Below are 27,572 nucleotides of genomic sequence, written 5' to 3'. Positions count from 1 at the left end.
GTCCACATTCATAGTCAAAGCAGGATATCCAGTTAGGTCATCATCAGCAATATTAGCTCCCATGCACTTGTTACTTTGCATATATTCTGAATTAATACAACAAAATGATAAATGTCTAATATTACATAATCTATTCAAATTTTTATAGGACTTTTTTGTTCCCTTAAGAAATATGAACAGTCATTTGTGCCAATCAATCATTCAGAAAATCCAGGCAGTGCTGTCACACAATGACAGAGAATTTCCTGACAAACTGTACTTTGCCTATACTTTAGTCCAGGGACATCTGATATCAAGAAATTCCCTGAACACTGGCATCTCTTGCTGTAAAATTAATACATACACATTCATATAATATAGTTTCCCTAAATTATTCACAAGATAGTTTATGGCCAAATTGGATGGCATTATTTTTGTTTAATTGTTCAGTATTGTTATAGTAGTATTGTTTAGTAGCACTGTTGCTAGTCATGAGATAGTCATCAATATTTCTCAAGTTTTGGAAGCTCTAATTATTGGAATGTGTTTCAGAAAATATTATATAGATTCTCAATAATGGAAGACCCCAGATTTGTGAAATATAATTCTATAAACAACAGAAAATAGCCACAGCTGCTTCAACATGTCATTTTTTCCACATTATATGCCACTTTTAGTAGCATTGTTTCATTGAAGTGTTTTGCCACTATCATGAGACCAACAGGAAGCTCATCCAATGTACTGCAATTGATGCTCAGAGCTGGGTGCCCTGTCAGATTAGTCCCTTCTACATTCTGACCCATATTGTTAGCTTCAATAAGAGAATCTGTTGGTGAAAAGGAAGTTCATTAGCTACAGATGAAACATTGATTCAACAAAGGAAGTTGAATGCTTACATGCACTGCTTTAGATTCCACATCACGAAATAGAAATCTAGTCGAGCACAATCGATATTACTGCCAGTTTTGCTTAGAAAAAGGGCTACACGTGTCTGCATTGAGGCTAGCCGGATCGAGCCTTCAGGCCATTTTTTTCTAAGTTTGGTGGGTTTGCTTATAAGGAAACAACTGATCATATTTATATTTCCATATGTATTGCATTTGATTGAGATATGCCAAATGATATGCCCAAACAAAAGTTTTTGCTATTTCCTGCCTCCTAGGAAAAATCATGCACATGGGGGAAAATAACCCATTACAATGATCCTTGGGAGCTCATGTATTAAACACAATACCTTTCCTTTAAGGGGTACTACACCCCTCAATAAATTTAGACTATTTTTTGCATTTTTCTCAAAACTAATAACACCCTGGTAACAAAAGTTATGTATATTATAGGGGCAAGGAATCCAATTACTACACTGGAATTTCAGTGACCCACGACAAGCGGTTCGATATTTGTGATAGAAAATGAGGTACCGCTAGGATGTACCTCATTTCCTGTCATATTTACTGAACCGCTTGTCTTGATTCACTGAAATTTCAGTGTAGTAATTGGATTCCTTGCCCCAATAATATACATAATTTTTATTACCAGTGTATTATTAATTTTTGAGAAAAATGCAAAAATAATCACAAATTTACCACAGGGGTGTAGTACCCCCTTAAGTGTGGGCTTTATTTATCTCAATATTTGAGCACAAGCACCACTAGCTCAGGCACAGCTCCGACTCGCCTTGTAGATTAAAATGCACAGAAATATGCATCATTTTCACTCAAATTTGGATTGGTCATGAGTGTTTATCATGCAAGTCTACCACAGATGTGATGGATCAAATAATTTTTAATAATTTCATATACCCCTTTCTACTGTTTTGTGTCTAGAAACTCTAGCATGATTTTTCATAGAGAGAATGCGAGTCTTTGACTTTGAGGTCCAGCTGTCAAATATGATGGTGGTCAACATATTGTTTTCGATTGTCACAGGGCTGATTTCATCCATCATAGCTCCTGTGAAGAAACAATGATGTTTTCCTAAGGCGAGTTTTGTACACATCTCTACAGGAGTGGCATTTGGTATCATGGCACCTGTTAAAATGTGTATTATGTACTGTTTTGTGATTCAGTAACTTGTGGCAAGCATTACAGCACAATATTCAAGCAATTGTATGCTATGTTTTATGCACTGAATGCAGAAATAAATGACAATTATAGCTTCTGCAACATTCTTAAATGGCAGGTATGCCTATGTGAATTTCAAGGACCTCAATGCAACAAGCCATGGGTATGTAACACTTATGAAGTTATGGCACATTGAAAGTCGATGTTAATTTATAATGAATGGTAATTTGTTAATGATTGTCTGTGGACTGTGATCTCCAGGGTTAACACTACCTCTCACTGATAATGTAAGCTTTATAATATACACCTTGTTTTGTTCACGTTAGCTATTATATATTCCAGCTCCAGTCACACCTCATTAACTTCCCTGGACCTTGGATGCATTAAAATAGGTATTAGCATTTTACTTTGAAAAATTAATAAAAAGAGTAACAGTGCTCGTTTTCATGCCTTCCAGTGAACATTTACCTAACCCTAACCAGGATTATTCACAGTGGTGTCACTGGAGTTGGAACAGATAATTGGCCTTGCAAGGTTACAGCACAAGGCTGACTAAAAAGCACCAATCCCAGACAAAATTGTTGGAAAACCTTGACATGGGTACTTCAAATATGGCCCACTCCTCCTGCATAATTTGGGCAATTTTTTAATGTTATTTTTGATCATGCACCCCTTCTATAGAGGCATCTAATATTGATTGGTGGGGCAGGGGAGGGTAGAAGGAAAGGGTTCAGACTTCACATCAAAGAAAGTGACATTTTAGTTTGTTAAGTAAGGAATACGGTTTAAACAGTCCTATATGTACACTAGCGTTCCAACTACTTCTGACCGGGATCATATAGCATACACAGGGTTCAAATTCATTAAAAAATTTGCGTAGCAGTTTATGGCTAATTCGTCGTAATCGGGATACTTCCATATACTAAAGCACTATAAAAAGTGCTATACAAATACAAAATTGGGTAGCAGTTACTTCAAAATGTGGAGCAAACTGCTATGCGATACAGCCGAATTCGAACCCTGAGCATACACTAGCAAAGTGATATAATAATTGGATTAACTACCATGCATAGCAATAGGTGAAAACAATTTTTGAATATACCGCACTGCACTGGTATGTTCACGTGGTACATCTGTATTGAATCATATCATGCTGATCACTCGCACCTGTAAGATTGTTATCTTTGAAAAGAGCAGTATTGTATTCAATCTATGATTGCAGACATACACAGGTGATGTGTGCAACCTGCTTGTAGTGCACCGCGATGTATTCAAAAATTGTTTTCACCTTTTGCTATGGTAGTTAATCTGATTATTACATCATTTCGCCAGTGTATAGCATGCCAGCCAGCTAGCCTGTACACCTGTTCATAACTATACTGCAGCTAGCAACCATCAGACAAGCAAGCAAATAATAATCCAGACCTTATCCAAACCCTAATCATAAGTTAACCTTAATCCCAACCTTAATCCTAATATCAGATATTTTGCATGTAATGTACATGTAGGCATCCATTTTCATTATATTAGAACATGTCAACATGTGACTCTACACACCAAAAACCTGCCCAAAATGTTCCTAAAACATATGGATGCATCTAACTTGAACCAGTTTTCATCCTCAAATTATGCTCAAGATGAGTTGATTAGACGGAAATCATATTTTAATAGAGAACAATCGGACAACTTTTAGAACATACAGATACATCACTGAATAGAAATCTGGTCAAGCACAATCACTTTTATGCATGATTTTGGCTCATAAAATTTGGATTGGTCATGACTGCCAGTGTTTATCATGTATGTCTACCACAGATGTGATGGATCAAGTAATATTTAATGATTTCAAACAACCTTTTCTTCTGTTTCGTGTCAAGAAACTCCAGCATGATATAGACAGAATGCAAGTTCAAGACATCGACTTTGAGATCTATACTTTTATCAGCTCGTAATCGGCAGGAATTGTTAGGCTTTTACCACTATGCCGAAAAGTAGACCCATGTTAAGAGTGATATAGCTGACCTGTTTGGTCTATATTGTGTGTGTAAAATAAAGTAGACAAAGAATAGGATTTCAATTAATAATTCCCGATACTGGTGATATCACAAGGCAATTCTCAAAATAAGATATATAGATATTAATCTGTGATGTTATAAGGCCCGCCGATTACGAGCTGATCAAACTATAGTTGTGAAAATAATGATGTTAAACCAATTTTTTCCCTTGTCGATTTAATTCATCATAGTTGCTGGTAAGAACCGAGTCCCTCCTGTGAAGAAAAAATTATGTTTTCCTAAAGCAAGATTTGTACACATCTCTAGATTAGACTGTTATTTGGCATCATGGAGCCTCTATGTTCAGGGAATTATTGCAAAAATGTGCATGCGTTATGCTCAAGGAATATTATTGCAAATAAGAATACATAAATATGGGTGTGGCTTTTGATGAAGATGACCTCTGTCACACAATGCATTTCACAGAAACAGCTCCTCCTTGTTAGTTAACACCATGAACCATGACAAGTCAGTTTTACTCTAGTTCATGTATAACTCACTGCTTACACCATCACATCCTGGGAATGAGGCTACCATCAGTTTCCACGAGAGAACTGTTAACTTTTGAAAAAGCCACCATCAAAGATGATCAAAGCTAAGGTGTGAGTAAATCTACTGGATTTGATTACCTAATATTTTTTGAGTTAATAAGCAGATATTAAATTAAGCCATACTATAGGTACCGTATTCATTCCAATAAGCGCCCATGCCCCAATAAGCACCCACCCAGGGTATTTTCAATTTGCTAAAGGGTACCATCAATGTTGAAGTGACAGATAGACATCTATACAGTGAAATAGTTGGAGGACTACAAATCCTGTGTAAACTTGAAATACATTTTCTACTTCAGAAAAGCTACTAGAACGTCTCAGGACCCTTTTATAACATACCCGCTACATTAATTCGTCTCTAATAAACACCAGGGTTGTACCTACAGTGGGCGGTGGCGGCAGAGCCCACCACTCAGTTTTGGAACCCACCACTCAACTGCAATTTTAGGCATTGGAGCCCACCACTCAAGAGTCCAAAATTGCACAATTTTGTTGAATTAGTCAAGAATTTGATCAATTTTGACAACAAGTGGCCAAATATGCAAGATTTTCATCAAATACAGCGTGTCCCAAAAGTAACTTAACATTGTGAATTGGCCATATCTCAAATATTTCCTACTTCATACCAAATTGGAGAACATATTCACATAGATTGATCTTTTAGAATTATTCTGATACCAAAAACAGCATTATTGATGACCCATTGACCTTACTGTGCGATTGTACATATGTGTGTATCAAACCCACAAAAGCAAGCTCATTATGTTCTTTGTTAAAGCACATGAATGATGTGCTTCCCTGAACAATAGAGTTGGTTCACTCACTGCACACGCTACATATGAACATTCATGGATTACATGGCTTAGCGTAAGCGTGACTGCTGTTTTAGATTATAATTAGGATATATTGACAATATTAAACTTTACTTTAAAACAGTTGAAGTGAAGATGAATTTCCTATAGATCAACGGATTCAGATCGTATAGTTCTTTGCCGAGACAAAGTCGGACAAACTCACTCAAGCAAAGTTTAAGGAACATTTTAATGTAAATTATGCACTACCCAGCCGAAATACAATCCAGCAACTATTGCAGAAATTCCTATCAACTGGATCTGTTCATGATCTACCTCGGGCAGGACGTGGAAGAACAGGAAGATCGGCTACAAACATACGAAGAGCGGAATGGAGAACAACGTACCGCGTACAACCATGACAACTGTCATCTAATCCTCAGAAAAGATCTTGAGCAGTTTCCATATAAAATCCAGATAAAACCGATAATGAAGATTACGCATTGAAAACAAACAAACAAACACAGCCAAATTAAACAAAACAGATTTTAAAATGATAACACGTTATCGTGTTCACGTCTCAAATGACGAGACTTATTTTGCGTTTATAAAAGTGGGTTTTACGGTACGGTAGACATCCGTTAATTTCATGCCAAAGAATCATGACCACATAGGCATGTTTGGTATCATAACATTTCTAAAAGAATTATCTACATACTGTGCAATTTTTGTAACAACACTATTAACCCAACGCAAGTTATGGCAAATTCACAATGTTAAGCTACTTTTGGGACACCCGGTACCACCCAGCACTAAAACTGTCCCAGCTACAACCCTGATAAACACCCCTTACGAAACATTAGGTAAAAAACCAGGTAAAAAATAAGCGCCCACCCAAAATGAATTTGTTAAGCGCCTTGGGCGCTTATTGGAATGAATACGGCAAATTAAGTATTTCTTGGCCAAACACACACGTTGTGTCCATGTAGCGTACTAAGCATGTACGCAATGTAAGGCGTGTGTATGCTTTCTTCTGTACCGCGCTATGTGCATGTGTGTTTATCGCGGAGCCACTAGTGTTCATATAGTGTTCGATCTTAGCCAAGAATTACTTAATTTACCTGTAGTATCTTTCAGTTATCCTAAAACTTTTTTAACTTTTTCAAAACCTCTTTCTAGAACATCATTGATGAGATTTTGGTAGCATATAATAGATTCTATTTTTCTCACTAGCATCCTAAAAATTGAATTGTATTTCTCAAGAAATCATGAAACACAGCCATTGTTTTGTGGTAACCAACGCTATCGATATAGCCTTGCATTGTGGGTAGGTCCAGCAAATTTCACTTCAATGAAGTCTGCCATGCACTAAAATTCTGTAAGCTTAATTACTAGGGCCAGTTACTCAAATCTTACTGATACTGCTTTATAATTAAATATACGCTGAAAATGTTCTTGAAAGGGATGATATTTGACATAGCACATAAATTTGAAAAAAGTTATATCCTAAACCAATAGGATCACCCCCTTTAAAGCGTACATGGCATGCAAAAATAGATGAAAACTACACGTGTCAACAATGAATGGAAGCTGAAGTGATGTGTGTGCCTACATGCATGCATGCAGGGTTTCTTGATGATCATATCTTACCTAAGATTTAACCATGGTTTAACAGGTTGGACCATTACTTGCTATAATTTGTTTTTCAATAACATGTGCCACTTTAAGTAAGACAGTTTCTTGAAACATGCCTGCCGTTAACTGTATGCCAACAGGTAAATTATTAAGAAACCCTGCATTAAGGCTGATGGAAGGGTGCAAAGTAGCATCAGCACACTTGGTGTTTAAATTCACAGTTGCTAACAGGCCAAGGTAGTCTATAGGGTGAAACAAAATATAAGCAAACATTTCAAAATCCATCTTAGAATTTTTGCAAATGGATGATACACATGAAAAGATGTTAAACAAAGCAAAAAACTAAAGAGGAAAAAATCTGTTATATAAATCATAGCAAAACACCCAATACTAATTAGCATGAGTAATAATTAAAACATGCAAACAATTATATGTGAAATGAAATTATTCCATCTTTACCCAGAGCATCTGACTGGTTTCGAAACGCAAGAACCTTCCTAACAATAGTATGGCGATTATTCAAACATACTACTTCTAGATTTCAATCTTCTTCTCTTCTCCAGTGTGCCTCTGTGGCTCAGTTGGTTAGAGAATCATGCCAGTATTAAGAAGGTTGCGGTTTAGAATCCGCCAGATGTACTATTTGTTTGTGTTTTTTTTTGGGGGGTTGGTGGTGGTGGTCGAAACGTTTATATGCTCTGGCTGCTCTGGGTAAAGATTAACAATTGTTCAATTATGTAAAATGCAAAAAAATCCAAAACAAAGACAAACACAGCTTTCTTTTTTTCCCTGGTTAGCTTTAATCCTGCCAAACATAAAACAACTGCAATGCTCAAAGCAACTGCAGGCACACATTTCCCACATGATCCGATTGTGTCATGCAAACACACATATGTGCACTAAAAGCTTGGGCAGCCAATGTACATCCCTGTGGTGCACTATCCCGGTTGTGTGTCTAGCACCAGAGAGGTCCATGGTATAAAACCGCACCACAGAAAACAACTTTTCTCTTTTTCTTTCTCCTTTCCTTCTTTCCTCCCCGTTTACCAAAAAGCACCATGGGCATTATGGTTAATGAAGAACTTTAACACCATCATATTTTTTTTTTCATTTATTTATTATCTTAACATGGGTCAATCATTCAATGTCAGACACTGTTTTCTCATGATGCCCAGGGTGGGGTAGGGTGTACACCCGGCCAGACCTGATCAGAACTGGCTGCAAGGTCTTTGTCATTTATGAATCTGCCAACAATTCAAATGCAGTAACAGAGAGAGTGGATAATATATTCTGATATTTGCCTTCACCAGAATTGAACCAGGGACCTCTTGCACCAGAGTCAAAGACCTTTTAACCACTGGGCCATGCTGCTTTCTATTTGTTGCAAAATTAAAGTCAGCTACAAAGAAATTGAGATGTAGGCAAAATAAAAAACAAAAGTGCAATAAAAGCAATAGGAAAAAGAACATATTAACAGTTCATTATTTGCAACCAAGTATACTTTAATCTGAACAAAATGAACACAATTCTGCCCCAACATACCTTTGATTGAACATCCATCCTTTGGAAGCTTAGTTGGAAGAAATGGAATGGTTGGCATGGCGATGACATCACATTTGTCAAAGGTTTGGTCATAAGCATCTCTGAGTAATCTTCTAAGGTTCTGTGCCTTTGCATAATATTTGCCATAATAATGACTCTGCATGTAGTCACCAAGCATAATACTGGCCTATAAGACAGAAACAAGAAATTAAAACAAGGATTATGCAGTGGTGTTCTTACATGTAGGTTGACTTTACCATGATAAGTAATGGAAAGCGCATGACCGTGCAATTTGGATTTTTTTGTTTCATGCATTTTTAAAGTACGGGCGGTACATTTTGCCATTAAATATAGTGCAAAACCCAGAGGCTTACCCTAATATATCATGGTAAGTATGGTATGATTTAAATCACAAGATCGATGAAGTCCTACAAACATAAGTAGATTTGTTTCATAGCTTACCCCCTACCGCATATAACACTAATGTTTTAAAGAGCATAATAGGACTGATTTCATTAATCTTTTGGTTTATTCCCTTAGAATGCACTATAAAAATCAATATAATATAAAATCAATGTGACATAAAACCAAGATTCATGAACTGTTACCAACCTTAATAGAAGGATCAAAATCATTGGTTTGTGATCTGAATGCCATACCAGCAGTTGTTATCAAACTAGTTGGATAAAAGCCATTATACCCACTGCCAAAACCTGCAACAATACAAACATCACAAGTTAAAGCCATGATCAACAATCTTTTATTTATGAATTTGGTAAAAACATTCCAAACCTGATTTTTTGGCATTATTTGTAATTTTTACATGTCCCAACTTACACTTAAACCGTGTTTGTAAGATAATGCTGAATAATGCTGAATTAATGTCTTATTAAGACATTAAATCCCCTATAGAGCTCCAAAGCAAAACAGTCAAGATAGTACATGTAAGTGGGTTTTCTTACATTTTACCTCAACATTTCAGTTTAACATGGACAGAATTCCTTCCTGGCAATCATTTCAAATATCATTTCATAATTTTTGTAAAGAATAGCTAAATCAAAAGTTGACTTGCAAAATTATATAATACCGCTTTTAAAAATGTGTTACGCTTGGTGTGACCAGATTGACAGCCTCTTCCCTCCACTTTATCCTGTCAAATTGGAGATTTTCTCATTTTCTCATATTCCCAGTGAAATATTAGACCTGTAATATGTTCTATTTTGGTGTCATGAACAAGAAACGGACAGCCTCATCCCCCATGGCGGTTATGTGCCATCATTGTTTTTGTTTCTAATATCAAAACTGCTGGTGCAATTTACTCAAAACCTGGGAATCAGCTTATTTTTGTACATGCCTCAATGTGAGGTACAAAACATGATATGAAAAAATCTGACCACCCCCTTTAATAGCATATAGCCTTGTGTGTAACAATATTGTAAATCTACCATATTGGTTTGTCATCCATGGGGACCAAGTAAGTATTCCTCCTGCATTTATCAGAAAACCCCAAAATTGAATTTGCATCTTTAAGCTTGATAATTCTCAAAATTTGTGTATGCAGCACTTAGAGATTGTGTTATTGACCAGTGTACAGCACGCAAACTTTAAATCTGTATTTGTCAAGCGTAAAGCGAAAGTTATAATTACAAATGACCCTTATATTGTGTATAAACTACATATCAATTTCTGAATACACAACAAGTAGTTTTAACTCAAATTATGGTTCTTTGAAAAGGGAGAGATATATTTCTTGACAATCAATTTGACTCAAAAGTGAATGTTCTAGTTCTACTACCAAATGTGACGTGTTTGTAAGATATCTATGTTTTACCTCCACAACACAACAGACATGGTAGTCAATGAATGAACAAACAGATGGAGCAAATAAATAAATGAACGGTAGAATAAATGAATTGGATACTTGGATAAACTATAAACTGTTGTTACAGGGTGTCCCAGAATGATTTATACCGGGAAATTTGTATTTGTTTAGGTATGAAGGGCATTACTATTGGTAATATTGTTTTAAATTATAAAATTTACATATATTTAGCTTTCTTAGAAATTTTAGATTTTAGAAATCGGACATTTCTAATAAAAGAAATTGTGTAAAAATGGTGAATTCCAAGTTTTGACAAAATTTAGAAAACATGTAAAATTACTAACCGTTCAGCACAAAGTTATTTGGAAAATGTTATGCAGTATATTTGTTGTGTCCTGTTCTTACTTCTACTAAATAGTTGATGTCTACCGATTATTTATGATGTTATGATGCAATCCTTGTATGGAATAAAGGATTTGTTACGCTTGAGTGAATTTAAACTATTCTTTCTTTGGCGGACATTTTGAAGACAATTATTGAGGTGTGTGAGTTTCATCATTTGAAATGCTGGCAGAGATGGATTGTATAGAGAAGGTTCGTCCTTGGTGTCACAGCATGTATCTATGTCAACAGTATATTGGCAAACCCACAGCTACGTAACGGAGAAGATTAAAATTTACTGCGAAGGATTCTTGAGTAAGTTATATCCTCCGTAATAATGACATTTTTGGGTAAAAATTGTGGTAAAAATCACAGAAAAAGTATGTTTTTCAATCTAAATGTCTGAAGTCATATTAAAATGTTTCACTTAAGTCCATATCAAGAATTATTCAACATTGTAAACTCTACATCTGTACCACATTTGGTGTATTTCCTATTAAAGAATGTAGGATTTCTCCAATATATTGCACAGTGCGGCTGGATGATGGTGATATAGGATCCATGTGTTATGAAGCCTTTGCGTTGTAAATTGTACACATGCAGATTATGTCCATTTTCAGTAATAGCAACGTCACGCCAAAACGAATCAAGCTATTTCTATGAAAGTCACAGAATAAGTAGAGGACATATTTGTCGTTGTATTGCACTTATTAAAATTAGATACACAGTTGACTATATATTTTTGATATTTTGTTCAAACACGGTATAAATCATTCTGGGACACCCTGTATGACATGGATAAAAATCAATCTATGGCCTCGTTTACACAGAGAGAAGTTGACTTCAAATACAACATCAAATTCATGCACGGATTAGCATAAATTACTTTGTGATGTGGGGTTTACACCAAGCAGAGACCTGTAGTCCACTTCAACAAAGTGAATGATGATGGTCACTTCAATAACCATTATGAACTTGACTTTTAATTGTGTGTACGTTTACACTGCAAAAGTCAAGTTTGACCAAACTTGCTTTGGGTCGTTATTAGAAGTCGACTTCTGAAGTCGGAGTTCAAAATGCAGCGACTCTGTTCACACAAATGAAGTCAAGTTCAAATGTGAATAAAATCGCTTTCAGGCTCTGTGTAAATCGGGTCTATAATTAACATACCTCCTGTATGTCTGATGCCAGTAAATTTGCTGGTAATACCAATACAATTCCATATATGGCCACCTGTTGTATACGTAGTATAAAATATTTAACACAAAAACACTTAAATATAGCATAATATCTACTACAACACACTTCATATGGCATTTTCCAATACATGACTGAGGATTCTGATAAATTGATTAACTTTACAGAAACCATTAGCATTGCTTACAGTAAAGTGGGTCTAGTGGCGCAGCGTGTCATGTAACTTGAAAGAGGCCATATGCGTGTTTTATACAAAATCCATGCATGAACACACCTGCCCCATCCAGGATAATGTTACTAGAGCCAGTGAAGCCAACTGCAGACCATATTGACCCACCTGTTAAAGACAGGCATGCTTGTTGTTAGTAAAGGAGGAAGCTATACATAATACTGAGAAAAATGTAATATTCTTTTAATTAGTTTTGAAAATGTTAATGAATCTAAGATTTGCAGATAATGTTGCCCTAACAACAGCGTCCGTGAAGGATATGGAAGATCAACTAAACAGCTTGTGCATAGAAAGTATACATTGCTGGATTGCAAAGTGCGCAAATGAAAAACTCAGTTTATGACAAACTTTGAGACAAGAGAAACAATCACAATAGCAAATCACCAGATATTGATAGTGATTATTCTACTCCATAACCATGCCCCCCACATTGCTATTTTCTACCCCTAACCCACCTTTCTATCAATGATTGTGATTGCCTTCTCTACTTCTTTCCCACACCCCACCTTGCTATTCTCTACCCCTACCCCACCTTTCTTTAAATGATAGTGATTGCTTTCTCTATTCCTTTCCCCCACCATGATATTCTCTACCACTATCCAATACACAACCTTTCTATCAATGATAGTGATTATTCTACTCCATGCCCCCACCTTGCTATTCTCTATCCCTACCCCACCTTTCTATCAATGATAGTGATTGCTTTAGAGAGTGGCAGAGTACAAGATACTTCCCTATTTACAAGTACATACTTTCATAATGAAGAGGAATAGAGACATCCACTACTTCTGCTCCAACAGATTCAAGTTTCCGCACTGCATTCCTGACAGCTTCATCAACTCTGGGATCACTCTCCGGAAAACCAAATCCTTCTTTTAGAAGGCCTACTTTAATACCATCTAACCTGTCAACCTGAATCTGTAAAAATAATGATAGAAACAGGCATATTGGCATATTCCAGTTGAAATTCATACACCCCCTATGGAAGACATGACCTTAATCTACCACACAGGGAGTGTGAATTTCAAATGGGGCTACCCAAATGGGTAACTCTATTTGAAATCTACACTCCCTGTGATTAAGGTCATGTCTTCCATAGGGAAGTGTATGGATTTCAGTTGGAACAGCCAATTGGTTTACAGATCTAGATAAGCTACAATGTGACATGACCAGTGTCCAAAATAAGGAAAATCTGGAGGTTATCCCGATGATAACTAAAGATTAAATTCTGCTTGTCCTCAATACATTTTGGTTGTCCCCATAATGTGTCATACTTTTGGAGGTAAAATATAGTGATTGTCCAGAGGATAAGTACATAGCTCAATATGGTTGTCCCCAGTGATTTTTAGACAAGAGGACAAGAGGATAAGTACTTATTTCGAACGCTGGACATGACACACAAAAACATGGTAGTTGTCTCAGAAAACATGCATTTCTAGATTTCAAAAACTGCATTTTTGCTTTAAAATGATAACTCACACATTAATGTTGAATGTATAATGTATAATGTATAATGACAAATGTGGTACATATTCCTTATTTTTTTCTTTACATTTTCATACACAGTTTCTATATTATCTGTAAACAGGGTTCCCAGCATTTCACAAAAACAAAATACCCCGAGTTTTCCCTGACAAATTTCTAAAATTCAATACAAAAATATTTCCACTTTTCAAGGTTGTATCAGGGTGTAGACTGTTTTAAATGACTACAATGTACGGATGGAGAAGTGTGAAATATGAACTCAGTTTATAGCTGAATGGTTGTATATTGAAGTCATGCATTGTAATGACAAAAATAATTGCCCTCTTGGGCCTCTCTAATTCCACAAGTTCCCTGATTTTGGCTGTTTTTCTCAAATTCCCTGAGTTTTCCCTGTTAAAACGAATTTCATTTTCCTTGATTTCCTTGAGTGGCTGGGAACACTGTAAAAACATTTTTATAGTTTGTAAAAGGCACATAAAATTGGGCAAAAAAGCTCCATAACAGGTTAAATATAGACAAAAATTCAGAAATGTTTGCCTAAAAACCCAGGATACTTTTAGATGTGTAAAATATAGAATGCAGGAATTATCCAAATGTCTATGGGGCAGCTATTACAGAGGTCATATTATTCATTCCACAATTATTTGGAGTAGCCTGTATTTTGTAGATGTATTGCAAAGTTGGACATTGGTCGAGGTCCAACACATTGTAACCTTTTACTAAACCTCCAAGATGACATGGAATCTATTTATAACCAGCTCCTTAGACTGTTACTTGAATTTCCATACAGAGTCTTATTAATCAGTACCTACCTCCTTGGAATATTCTGGCACTGCTATGTTAGTTGGTTGCCTTGGATCTAAACCGTTGTCATACCCAGCAATCACCTGAGACACAAACAGATAGAATTTCAATTTTCAATATAACATTTAAAGTCTACACAATCTATTGGTAATATGCAGGGAATCTAACAACACAAAATCAACCAAGATACATCCTGCTTTGGTAGAGGGTACACATGAAGTGGCACAAATCAAAATGAGGAGTAACCTCACTGGGATGGGGAGCAGTTCTACATGCCAGCCATCAACAACTCTCTTCTGAGTAGTGTGGAACCGCATACTTGCCAACATTGGAAAATCAAAAACAGGGACAATCTTATGCGAAGCGAAGCTCTATCTTGTCAAGGCCAGGGGCTGAGAGTATGACATGGACACAAATTATCACTTTGCATATTAAAACACTTAATTTTTTTTTTTGTAGGTCAACCATGAATGATCCTAGCATTTAGCTTTAGGTCCAGGGACACTCCAAGCCCATAAAAATAGATAACCTAACCTTAATGTTTTGGGGTGTTTTTTTTTGTAATTTTCCTGAAAAACAGAAAACTGGACAATCCAGTTTTTCAGTGTTTTGGGACACAAAAAACTGGACAATCTAGGGTAAAACTGGACAGTTGGCAAGTATGGTTCAACTGTCTGATGCCACCGACTCGGTAGAGACCTACATTTGTATCAATAGAGCCAATTTGACGAGTTGTAGTTGATAACCTATCAGTGGTTGCGAGTTGAAAGCTACCCACAGTCACAGGTGAAAATTCTCTATGTAAAAGCTGGTTTTTTGTCATATGTAAGGACAAAATTTCCCACATATATGACCCAATTAAGTAAAATGTACACAAGTTCCTATATTTTAGGACAATGAAAAAACAGGAACATTAACAAACCAGGAGCCCAATTAATAACTGTCCTCACACAGAGTTAGGAGCAAATCGAGGAGCTGTGGAGTGATTGAGCTCCTCAAAAATGAGGGACTGAGTAGATTTCAAATGAGTTAGGTAGGCCTATTTGGAAGATTAAGTTCACGTCTTCCACAGGGAGTGTTTGGATCCCAAATGGATTAGCACATTTTGTAGAAAACTCCCCTTTTCAGAACAAATATGATTCAAATAAACAGAAATACATATTTGGTGTGTCTACATACCTCCAAAAGAAGAGCACAATCCTGCACAGTCTTTGCCATAGGCCCTAAATGATCAATTGACCCATCTAAACCCATAGCTCCTGTATATGGTACCAAACCAAATGTTGGCTTCAATCCTACAATGCCACTCCATGCAGCAGGAAGTCGAATGGAACCACCCTGGTCACCACCTATTGCCATATCAACTTCACCTGTTGCTACCTAAAAAGGAAGAAATGGAACAATTTGCTGTCTGCATCACATACTGTCGTACCTCAGAAGGCTGTCTTGTGTGATTGGTTTATTATCGTCATCTATTGAGATACACATCAAATTAATTTTATATATATTAATTGTGTGGTATAATCACAACATTTTTATAATCTCATGTCCATTCGTAAAAAGAAAGAAGCAAGCTGAGGTATAAAATAACAATATAAAATACAACAATGAAAATAAAAATCACATCAGGCAAAGTTTTGAGATACGTCAGTATGTGATGCAGACGACAAATTTGTTTTGCTTATTTAGTGTCTTTTTTAATAGAAATGTTCCTGAAGCCAAAACAACTTCAAGCAAAATTGACACCATCCTAACACCAAGTTCCCTTCACTTTGTGTGTTCTACTGTTCATGAATCACTTTTACATGTATCACAAAGTTTTACACATCTGAATTCATTTTCTGCAACAAACATTATAACCACAGAATTGATATCATCGATTAAGGGGAATTAAATAGAAAATAAACCACATTACTTTTCAAAATCTCTCATCCAATGTTAAAGAATTGTTAGCTTTGAAAAACTTGTGTAATTTATACTTTATCCATCAAAGAGTTTCAAATTGTTCATATAGGCCGGATGGAAAATAACATCAAAATTAATTGCAGTATACAATAATCATTAATGTGACATCATTAACAGGATTGACTAAATATGTAATACAACATTATCAGATAACATTAATTAGATTCATACAGAAATTGGATACAAGCAAAAAATAACTTTTTACCAAAACGATTTTGGCTTCGCAATTAAAGCAAGAAGACCATCCTTTTTAATTTGTGATTTAATGACACCAATTCTAACCACCATAATTATATAGCATTTTTGTATAGTGTGATTCAATTCCACCTCATTCACATGTCTTAAGGGAGGGGCCGGTAATGGGAGAGAACATGGACCTTTTCCAACTTCATTATTTCTGAAGTTTAAGTCCAAAGTATAGAAAAACTATACATTTTGGGAATGAAAACTAGTCGAGGATCTTATGGTAACATCAGTTTTTAAAGCAAAAATTTGATTCCATAGGGGGTGTATGGATTTCATCTGGAATAGCCAAATGATTTCAACAGGAAGTCTGAAGAAAATTAAAAGACTTGAAACTAATGTTATGTAATAACTTACCAATACTGCACTCCCTGAGCTAGATCCCCCAGCACTCCTGGTTGGGTCATGAGGGTTAAGGACTGGCCCTTTACCAGTTGTGAAACTTGATCCTGAGAAACAAAGATTCTCATTGGTAGACTTTCCAGAGATTGTTCCACCTAAATATTAAAAAAAAACCCACCTTATCGAGTGTATACGGGTGTAAATGCAGAAATTATGAACAATCACACTGATTTGCTGTTCAACAGTTACGATAACAACACGTCTAACCCATTGGTCGGGTGCAGACTTTTCTACGCAATCAATGATCGCCATCATCACTGTATCATTAAGGATACATACTCTTGAATTCCATCCAACTTGTCCATGTTTTACATTTTTGCATATTTATTAAGTACATAAATGTATTCAACACTTATTAAATTTGTGCCTAAAAAGTGCTTTTAAAAATGATTGTAGTATATTCATTTTTACCCTACATATATGTTGTTTACAGTTGCTAGGTGAGGGCAATTGGGATTGCCAGACCCAGCCATAAACATTTCTAAGACAGCTGAGCATAAAAATCCCTCTCATTCACAATATGTATTATCACAAGGCAGAGAAAATCCATAAAAATCAATATATTCAGACAATGACATAACACCAGCCCTGTTTCAGCATTATTGAACACCATCCCACAATTCACCTGCTTTTGACACCTCTTTATCTAAATAGCAGTGTATTATAATACATGTTAGTTTGTCACACATCAGCACACATGTGAAGAGCTTTGTTTCAAAACCCCTAACATCCACTTGAGCAATTTTGAGAATACATCAAAAAATCATCCGAAAAATCACTGATATAAGAGGGTTTTCAACAAAAGCAGTTTTTGTCGGGACGCTCATCCTACCTAAGCATCCCGCCAAAAACTGCTTTTGTTGCAAACCTCATATATCAGTACTTTTTTTGATTTTTTGATGTTTTCTCAAAATTGCTCAAGTGGATGTAAGGGGTTTTGAAACAAAGCTCTTCATGTATTGACTGCATTGATTTGTGGGAAGTGATTTGACTTGAAAGATTAGGCTCTTCACCAACCTTCAAAAGAATTCATTACTGTACTATTGTATGCATGGCTAGTTGTCAATAGTGTGACTTGTAAATGAGGCTTTTGTGTGGGTCATATACTTGAGGTCAATTCTGGGCACCATTTTGAAAACAATGATTGTGCTTTTTATATGACTGGAGACATTTGAGATTTGGTTTATTTAACCTGTTCTTGAACCTGAATTTGGATATAATATAAAGGATGTATACATTTTGCTTGGGATATAAATGGTGAGTACAATTGAGATGGTAAACTCAGAACTGATTTGACACATAATGGCAAAACAGGTACCTGAATCACAAAAATGATTGAAACGGACGCTTTTGAAAAAGTGTGTGATTTGGCAGAATGGTGGCAAGAAATGTTACCATTTTTCATCACTGCTGTAGTTTGGACATACAAACTTTGTACCTATGGCTTAAGTAGGATTCAGTGATATATTGCAGCTAGTTTAAAATAAAAAATATGGGTCAAGAAAGAAAAAAAATAGATGAATAAGCTTATGGCCAAATGTGGAGCACTGAAAATTATGTTTTCTAGAACTTGTAAATTATATTTCAGAGGTTCATATACCAAAGTTTGGTAGCAAGAATGTAATTGTGGAATGTTTGACATATGCCTACAATTTGGTAGAGAAATCGGTGTGAAGTATGGTATGATATCAACGGTCCAAAAATAAAATAGTGAGTGGTGAAAGCGGGGACCCAAGTCATAGGCTTCCAGTGAAAATCTGATTAAGGCTATAAAAATAAAAATGGGAAAATAATAATATATAAGCCTTTACCTTTGATACTTAATGTGGCAAATTCATCCCATTTTTTTGCTCAAAAGATGCAGTAACCTTAATAGCAATCTCACTAACTTGCATCCAGTATTCTAACGACTACTAGGCATCTGTCCTTCTAAAGCTCTGCACCCATTCATCATAGGAACTCCTGGTACCATCACTGTATCCTTAATAATAATCTCACTAACCTGCATCCAGTATTCAAGTGACTATTGTGGCATCTGTATCTGCTGTGTATCCTTCTAAAGCTCTGCACCCATTCATCATAGGAACTCCTGGTACCATCACTGTATCCTTAAATAATAATTTCACTAACCTGCATCCAGTATTCTAGTGACTATTGTGGCATCTGTATCTGCTGTATATCCTAAAGCTCTGCATCCATTCATCATAGGAACTCCTGCTACCATCACTGTATCCTTAATAATAATCTCACTAACCTGCATCCAGTATTCTAGTGACTATTGTGGCATCTGTATCTGCTGTGTATCCTTCTAAAGCTCTGCACCCATTCATCATAGGAACTCCTGGTACCATCACTGTATCCTTAAATAATAATTTCACTAACCTGCATCCAGTATTCTAGTGACTATTGTGGCATCTGTATCTGCTGTATATCCTAAAGCTCTGCATCCATTCATCATAGGAACTCCTGCTACCATCACTGTATCCTTAATTAATAATCTCACTAACCTGCATCCAGTATTCTTGTGACTATTGTGGCATCTGTATCTGCTGTGTATCCTTCTAAAGCTCTGCATCCATTCATCATAGGAACTCCTGCTACCATCACTGTATCCTAAAATAATAATCTCACTAACCTGCATCCAGTATTCTAGTGACTATTGTGGCATCTGTATCTGCTGTATATCCTTCTAAAGCTCTGCATCCATTCATCATAGGAACTCCTGCTACCATCACTGTATCCTAAAATAATAATCTCACTAACCTGCATCCAGTATTCTAGTGACTATTGTGGCATCTGTATCTGCTGTGTATCCTTCTAAAGCTCTGCACCCATTCATCATAGGAACTCCTGCTACCATCACTGTATCCTTAATAATAATCTCACTAACCTGCATCCAGTATTCTAGTGACTATTGTGGCATCTGTATCTGCTGTGTATCCTTCTAAAGCTCTGCACCCATTCATCATAGGAACTCCTGCTACCATCACTGTATCCTAAAATAATAATCTCACTAACCTGCATCCAGTATTCTAGTGACTATTGTGGCATCTGTATCTGCTGTGTATCCTTCTAAAGCTCTGCATCCATTCATCATAGGAACTCCTGCTACCATCACTGTATCCTAAAATAATAATCTCACTAACCTGCATCCAGTATTCTAGTGACTATTGTGACATCTGTATCTGCTGTGTATCCTTCTAAAGCTCTGCATCCATTCATCATAGGAACTCCTGCTACCATCACTGTATCCTTAATAATAATCTCACTAACCTGCATCCAGTATTCTAGTGACTATTGTGGCATCTGTATCTGCTGTATATCCTTCTAAAGCTCTGCACCCATTCATCATAGGAACTCCTGCTACCATCACTGTATCCTTAATAATAATCTCACTAACCTGCATCCAGTATTCTAGTGACTATTGTGGCATCTGTATCTGCTGTATATCCTTATAAAGCTCTGCACCCATTCATCATAGGAACTCCTGCTACCATCACTGTATCCTAAAATAATAATCTCACTAACCTGCATCCAGTATTCTAGTGACTATTGTGGCATCTGTATCTGCTGTGTATCCTTCTAAAGCTCTGCACCCATTCATCATAGGAACTCCTGCTACCATCACTGTATCCTTAATAGCAATTTTCTTGCCAAGTAGTTTGCCACTTTTTGCACCTTCAATTTGCGTCTTCCAGTACCTGCAGAAAATTAATATGACATTTCCTCTTAGGCAAGAAATAGTATGTCTTTAGTTTAGAGCTTGTGAAGATTTTACTCTCTTTTTGGTTTGTTCTCCCTCCCCCCTAGTCAAAGCTTCAGAAGTGCAAGTATGCTCAGTGATTTTCATCACTTGTCTAGTGTAATTTTCTATTCCCATTTATTCATGTTGTTTCTACAGATTTAACAGTTTTTTAGGCCTTGGAACTGGTAATTTTTGGCTATCAAACTTAAACTGCTTCTAATGCCTACATTTTGGTGTTTACTGTTTTTGTCCCCCTCTGTTTACCATCTAGTCTGTATTTTACTTGTTTCCCCACATCAAGTTGGTGTACCTTGCTCTGTTTCTTTACATTCTCATACATAATGAAAACTTTTCACTAATTTTAAGTGTAATAAACAAACTTAAATGGCATCAGCCAAATTCATTAAGCCCGAACGCCAGGGCTGGGTAACTTTGCTGATTTTTGCTGTCTCAACTTTGCAGAAATTAAGGACGATAAATGGTTAATATTGCAGCTCTCAGCTGATCTACTCTGATATACTTTTATGATAAAGTATTCAGAAAGTTTAAAAAAGGGCAATATTTAGGGTAGTTATGTCCACCAAAAAGCGCACTTTTTCATTCGAAAAAGGTTCACATTTTGAAAGTCCTGCACCCTCCCAATAAATATATGTATGGGTCAGACAATACTGTATTGCATTATGTCGGGCATGTACAATTTCTACCAGACTGGTAACTTATTTATGAGTTAGGAAAAGAAAAAAAAATTGTTTGCTTGCCCTCAATTGAATTTTAACAATTGGGTCGGTCGGTCGGGATTTCTTTTTTTTTTTTTTTTTTTTTTTTTTTTAAATTAGTAACAAACTCTACTGTTTGTAATTAATTAAGGCTCAAAATATGAAAAATCAGACATTTTTGGTGTCAAGATGAATCAACTAACATTACAAAACAACTAAAATGTTGAACAAAAACTCTAAAATACATTTTTTTTACATCTTTAGAATGCAAAAATTTGAAAAAAAAAACAACTTTTTTCTGATTTCCAAAATTAGGGTCGGTCGGTTGAGGGCAAGCAAACATCTTCTTTTTTTTTGCCTTATGGGCTCGCCAAAAATGTCTTGCCTCTTAATCATTGCACATCCCCTAAGCTTTCCTTTTCTGCGGGCTTCCTAAAATTAGTACATTGCTATTTTCCAAAATTAGGGTCGGTCGGTTGAGGGCAAGCAAACACCTTTTTTTTTTTTTTGGCCTTACCTGCCAGACTGGCTAGTTGACATAAAAGTTAGAGTTCACCCCTGGTGACAAAATGTACCTCAATGAACAGAGCACATCCAGATCTTGCATAATATGATTATTTCTTGATTATCGACCCATGTTTAGCCAGTCTATTTCCAACATGATACAAAGGAAACCTATACAAAGTAATAAGAGTGAACTATACTGAGGTGATGCATCATGATGCAAAGGATTCTGGGAAGGGTAATTATCTGCTCTAATATGTTCTTACCATGCATTGTGGAGGTTTTCTTCTGGAGGTGGTCTATATCCAGGGATGCGTGGATATTTCACTGGTAAAGTTGGTTCTGGCAACCTGTCTATTCTGGTCATTGCTTTCACACTCTCTCTCATAAATTCTTGGTATTCTTTCAAATCATCCTCGCTCAAATGAATATTATTTCTGTCAGCAATTTCTCTAAGTTCTGAGAGAGTTGGGGCAGAAACAGCTGGTGTTTTATGCAAATCTGTAAAATGAATTTTGATTGGTTACTCAGATGATTATATTGTGCAACTAACCATTCAGAGGCACTGTAAGGAAAGTAAATTGAACAATTATGGATGGTAATGATACCTTATAATATATCATAAAAAAATATTGAAAACATTTTTTTTTTAAAGTAACAAAGAATTTATAAAGCTAGATTACTAGATCATGCATAGGAATGCCTTTTGAAAAGCAGCCTGAAAAAACATGTAAATCCGGCCTTAAAATCTCAAAATTTCATGCATATACATACAATGTATATAATCAGGTCTTTCTGGGAGACCAGTACATTTGTATTTATGGAATTTCTTGAATAAATAATGAATAAATAAAAATAAATAGTGTATTATCTGTGATGTACTCACCAACCATAAGGCTCTTTTGCAAAGCTTGAGCTACTTGATTTGCAGTTGCCATCATGTGAACTTACTTCATAAGCAGCTGAAAAATACTGATGTTCCCACTTCTACCTACATGTATTTAAATGGTAAAAAAGAAGAATGAGAATAAGTATTTTGTCTTTATACAATATACAGTCTGACTCTGAACCTGAAGTAGTCAGTTTTCTGAAATTATCTTCTCACAACATATAGGCCTAAAAATCCTTTGCATACATTGATCACATACCCCGAAATACATGTAAGATACGAATGAACACTAGCCACGAATGCGAGGGCATCCATGAGCAAATTTATTGTTAGTGTTTCTTGAGTAACTCGGCAGCCAATCAGTGCGTTTCAATGCAGTAAATATGTGATGCATGCTTAAAATATGCTCTCGTCAAAGCCCACAAAGGCTTACTGCAAAATATTATACATGTATTGAATAAGCTTCATCATAGCCTTCAACTTTGTCAACACAATTCCATACTCAATACTCATACTGCTGTTTTTTTCATTTTTGCCAAATTTTTCATTTCAAAAATACCTAAATGACAATTTCAATGACATATCCTTCCATGTTTCACTAATTCACTTTTAGGCAATTTATGAACAATTTTAAGTTTACGCTACCGGGTAGCATTAAACATTGATGGCGCAATTAATTCATGATATTGATAAGCTTATTAAAATTGTTAAAAACTGGCATTGGTTACAAGGTGGTAAAGGAAGCACATTCTGCCACTATTCTCACTGGAATTAAGAGGGATTATAATCTCCTAATCGATCTTGACGATAGCACTCCCACATCTTACTTCAATTGATCATTAGTCGTCTTTATTAGTCTCCTCCGCAGCCAGTTTGGTTACGCTCCCTCCACACAAACAGTCTGCCAATGGCCACTTATAACGCCGTTTCTGATTGGCTACACGCTTGTAGCCGTGAGAGCTGTACATACGGGAGCTTGATTGACCTCAGTCTAGCTGGCGAGATGGCGGGTCAAACTTGCTCATGAATAATAAAGTAGCCGTCTCAGCCGATCGACCAATTGAAAGCTTTGTTTGACGTCAAGCTGGATGACGTCGACAGAAAACCGTTAGCGAATCAAAAAGGACCAGTTCGTGACCATTGGCAGACTGTTTGTGTGGAGGGAGCGGAACCAAACTGGCTGCTGTGGAGACTATCGTCTTTATATACCTCATATAGATTCCTGTCATCTGATTGGTTAAACATGCGGTCATTGAATTAACTGCATGTATGGACCGGTGTGAGTTTACGCATGCGCAATCACAACTTACATCCATTCGGTATATAAAACAAATATTGACTGCTTTATATTTGTGGTATGGTTAAAATTATAGGCTTGCATTGATCTCAAAAACATGCTATGACCTTCGGCTGCACCTCGGGTCATAGCATGGTTTTGAGATCACCTTGGGCCTATAATTTTAACCATGTCCCTCATAGCTATCAATATTTGTATAATTAATAGTAGGCCTACTGCACTATTAAATGAGCATGTGCTACAAATGTATGTGTCCAAATGAGTATCAATGTTGAAAACATATAGCCAGAAACAAAGTCAGTCAGATGGTTTTGAGATCACCTTGGGCCTATAATTTTAACCATGTCCCTCATAGCTATCAATATTTGTATAATTAATAGTAGGCCTACTGCACTATTAAATGAGCATGTGCTACAAATGTATGTGTCCAAATGAGTATCAATGTTGAAAACATAGCCAGAAACAAAGTCAGTCAGAAAGATCTCAAAACATGCTATGCATGACCTCGGCTGCACCTCCGGTCATAGCATGGTTTTGAGATCACCTTGGGCCTACATGTATGATTTTAACCATGTCCCTCATAGCAGTCAATATTTGTATAATTAGTAGGCCTACTGCACTATTAAATGAGCATGCGCTACAAATGTATGTGTCCACACAAATATCATCATTAAAAACATAGTCAGAAAGAAAAGAAAGTCAGTCAGAAATAAATAAATTTAAGAAAAGATTTGGGAAAAACAAAAATTGGAACTAATTTGATCATGTAGACAAAGATGATAAGGCCTAAAAAAATTGTTTGATTGGCGTAACATAAAAAAAATTAGGGTAGGTAGGTCGGATTTTTTTTTTTTTTTTTACTTTTTAAGTTATAAATTTCGTTTGATATATATTAGACTTTATTTCAACACGGAAAGCCCAATTCAACAAAAGCGGTTCTTCCTTGGGGCCGTGCATATACAAACATACATGTACAAAATAACAAACAATTACAAAAGCTTATATTATCTAGACTTACACATACAAAAATGTATTACAAACTCAAAATTATTAATTGTCAAAAGCCAAAATGTTACTTATGGTTTCATACTTACCATGTTCAGGCATGGCTTTATGATTTTTTAAGATTATTTTTGAAAGTATACAATGTTGGAGAATTTTGGATATTATTTTCTAGTTCATTCCAGCTTACAGCACCTCTATATGACAGACTGCGCTTGTTGTACTCTGTTCTTGGCAGGGGAATAGTTACATTACTTTGGCTTTGACGAAAATTATAGCTATTGTTTACGACTGAAAATATGACTCAAATAAGGAGGTGCAAGACGATTTATTTTGTAGGTTAAAATTAAACAATTTGAGTTTTGTTTGTCAATTAATGGTTTTCAATTAAGTTCAGCACGGACATCTCTGCTAGGTGTGTCCCATTTTGCACCACAGATAGTTCTTGCCCGAGTTCTTGCAGCCAGTGTTCGAAATAAGCACTTATCCTCTTGTCCTCTTGTCCAAAAATCACTGGAGAGCTCTGGAGACAACCATATTGAGCTATGTACTTATCCCCTGGACAACCACTATATTTTACCTCTAAAAGCATGATTTATATTATTTGCACTCAAAAATATTATGACACATTTTGGGGACAACCAAAATGTTTTGAGGACAAGCAGAATTTATGCTTTAGTTGTCCTCAGGACAACCTCCATATTTTCCTTATTTCGTACACTGCTTGCAGCCCTGTTTTGAATAACTTGAAGTTTCTTTGAAACAGTAACACCACAATTTCCCATACAACATTACAATAATCTAAGTGTGGCAGAACAATAGCATTATACACAGTACATATAATATCCTTAGGGAGACAATTTGCCCTGCATTGTTTTAACATGAACATACCTTTTAGGCTTTTTTTACGTACATTATTGATTTGCTCATTCCAAGTTAACGTGTCATCAATAATTACACCCAGATACAGGCTTTGGAACTTCTATTCTTTTTTAATTTTTTTTACAATTATAATAAATAAAAAAAAAAAAAAAGAAAACAAAGAGGGTCTAAGGGCCTAATTAAATTTCATGCATTATTACAAATTTAAAATTATAATATTATTGCAGAACTTATATTTTATATAATCAGATAATAAAAATGTTTAGGCCTATTCATAGTCATACATACAATTCAGAACATAGATAAATACTATATCAAGTTATAGGCATAAATACTAGACTCGAAACTGGTATGTAAACACTGTATACACATGTCATGATCATGATGATGTAAACATGTAAATAAATTATTTAATAAAGAATAAGAATACAACAACACCGACTTGACAGTTTGAACTTTTATGAGACGGGAAAGTGACAAATTGAAATTCATGATAATGACAAACAAAACAGCTGTCACAATCGCTAAATTGCATTAAACTTCCATCTAGTTCATTGCCAAATTAAGGTAGGAATTAACTAAGTAAATCACATTCTTGCTTACGTTAAAATGCACTTTACTACAAATCAATGGGCGTCGCCATAGGTTGGTTGGTTGGTTGATTGGATATCCCGCCTTTTATCAGGCGCACCACATAAGGGACTGTGCAATAATTATGAGCCGGGGGGGGGTAAAATTTCCCCTGTACCGTGCAGGCCTGGTACCGTGTATACAAAAATACTGTGGCCTTGGACACACACAATGGCTAAGAGCTATTGTGGTTTGGAAAACTACTCCCTACAAGATCTCTTGTGGCCTTGGACACACCCAATGGCTAAGAGCTATTGTGGTTTGGAAAACTACTCCCTACAAGATCTCTTTTCAACATTCACTTTAAATGTTGAAAAGACTAAGTTTATGATCTTTGGTACAAACAAAATGCTTGAAAATTTCAACAATGTACATTTAATATATAACAACAATGATATTGAAAGAGTAGATGAGTTTAAATATCTAGGTGTGAAATTTGATAGCAAGCTGTCCTGGTCAGCTCATGTCGATAATGTTAGTAAAACTATTTCCAAAAGAACTGGCATAATAAAACGTATAAAATATTTCCTTCCATACAAAACCACTGTAATGTTATCCAATGCTCTTGTTATTCCCCACTTTGATTATGGAAGCATGGTCTGGTCAAATTTTAGTGTAGAGTACCATAATAGGCTTCAGGTACTTCATAATAATTTAGCTAGAATAATTCTCTCAGCAGATATAAGGACACCAACTAATGATTTAATGAATACATTGCAGTGGGTTAAACTTGATCAAAGATGGCATAATACTCTATTAATGACTGT

The 27,572-nt window shown here is 35.8% G+C and overlaps 1 protein-coding gene across 7 annotated transcripts; it reads right to left on the bottom strand.

The window, feature by feature from the left end:
• On the bottom strand, positions 1–26,882 carry LOC140149268 (amidase-like). 7 transcript variants are annotated; one of them, XM_072171530.1, is made up of 13 exons: positions 26,799–26,882; positions 22,992–23,096; positions 22,372–22,606; positions 20,669–20,841; positions 17,096–17,235; positions 15,710–15,910; positions 14,539–14,613; positions 12,994–13,159; positions 12,287–12,349; positions 9,225–9,325; positions 8,613–8,799; positions 7,086–7,312; positions 692–805 (listed from the first exon to the last, which is right to left on the bottom strand). In XM_072171530.1, exons 2-12 carry the CDS (start codon positions 23,044–23,046, stop codon positions 7,104–7,106), a joined length of 1,605 nt encoding a protein of 534 aa, XP_072027631.1. In that variant the 5' UTR covers positions 23,047–23,096; positions 26,799–26,882; the 3' UTR covers positions 692–805; positions 7,086–7,103. The 7 variants fall into 7 exon arrangements, with proteins under 7 accessions (XP_072027625.1, XP_072027631.1, XP_072027626.1 ...); XM_072171524.1 differs by lacking the exons at positions 692–805; positions 20,669–20,841; positions 22,372–22,606; positions 22,992–23,096; positions 26,799–26,882 and adding exons at positions 1–86; positions 19,395–19,499; XM_072171525.1 differs by lacking the exons at positions 20,669–20,841; positions 22,372–22,606; positions 22,992–23,096; positions 26,799–26,882 and adding an exon at positions 19,776–20,584.
• Positions 26,883–27,572: the final 690 nt, after the last annotated feature.

The sequence above is a fragment of the Amphiura filiformis genome, chromosome 3 (genome assembly GCF_039555335.1).
Source record: "Amphiura filiformis chromosome 3, Afil_fr2py, whole genome shotgun sequence".
Lineage (NCBI taxonomy): Eukaryota > Metazoa > Echinodermata > Ophiuroidea > Amphilepidida > Amphiuridae > Amphiura > Amphiura filiformis.
This window is presented reverse-complemented; position numbering and strand designations above follow the sequence as displayed.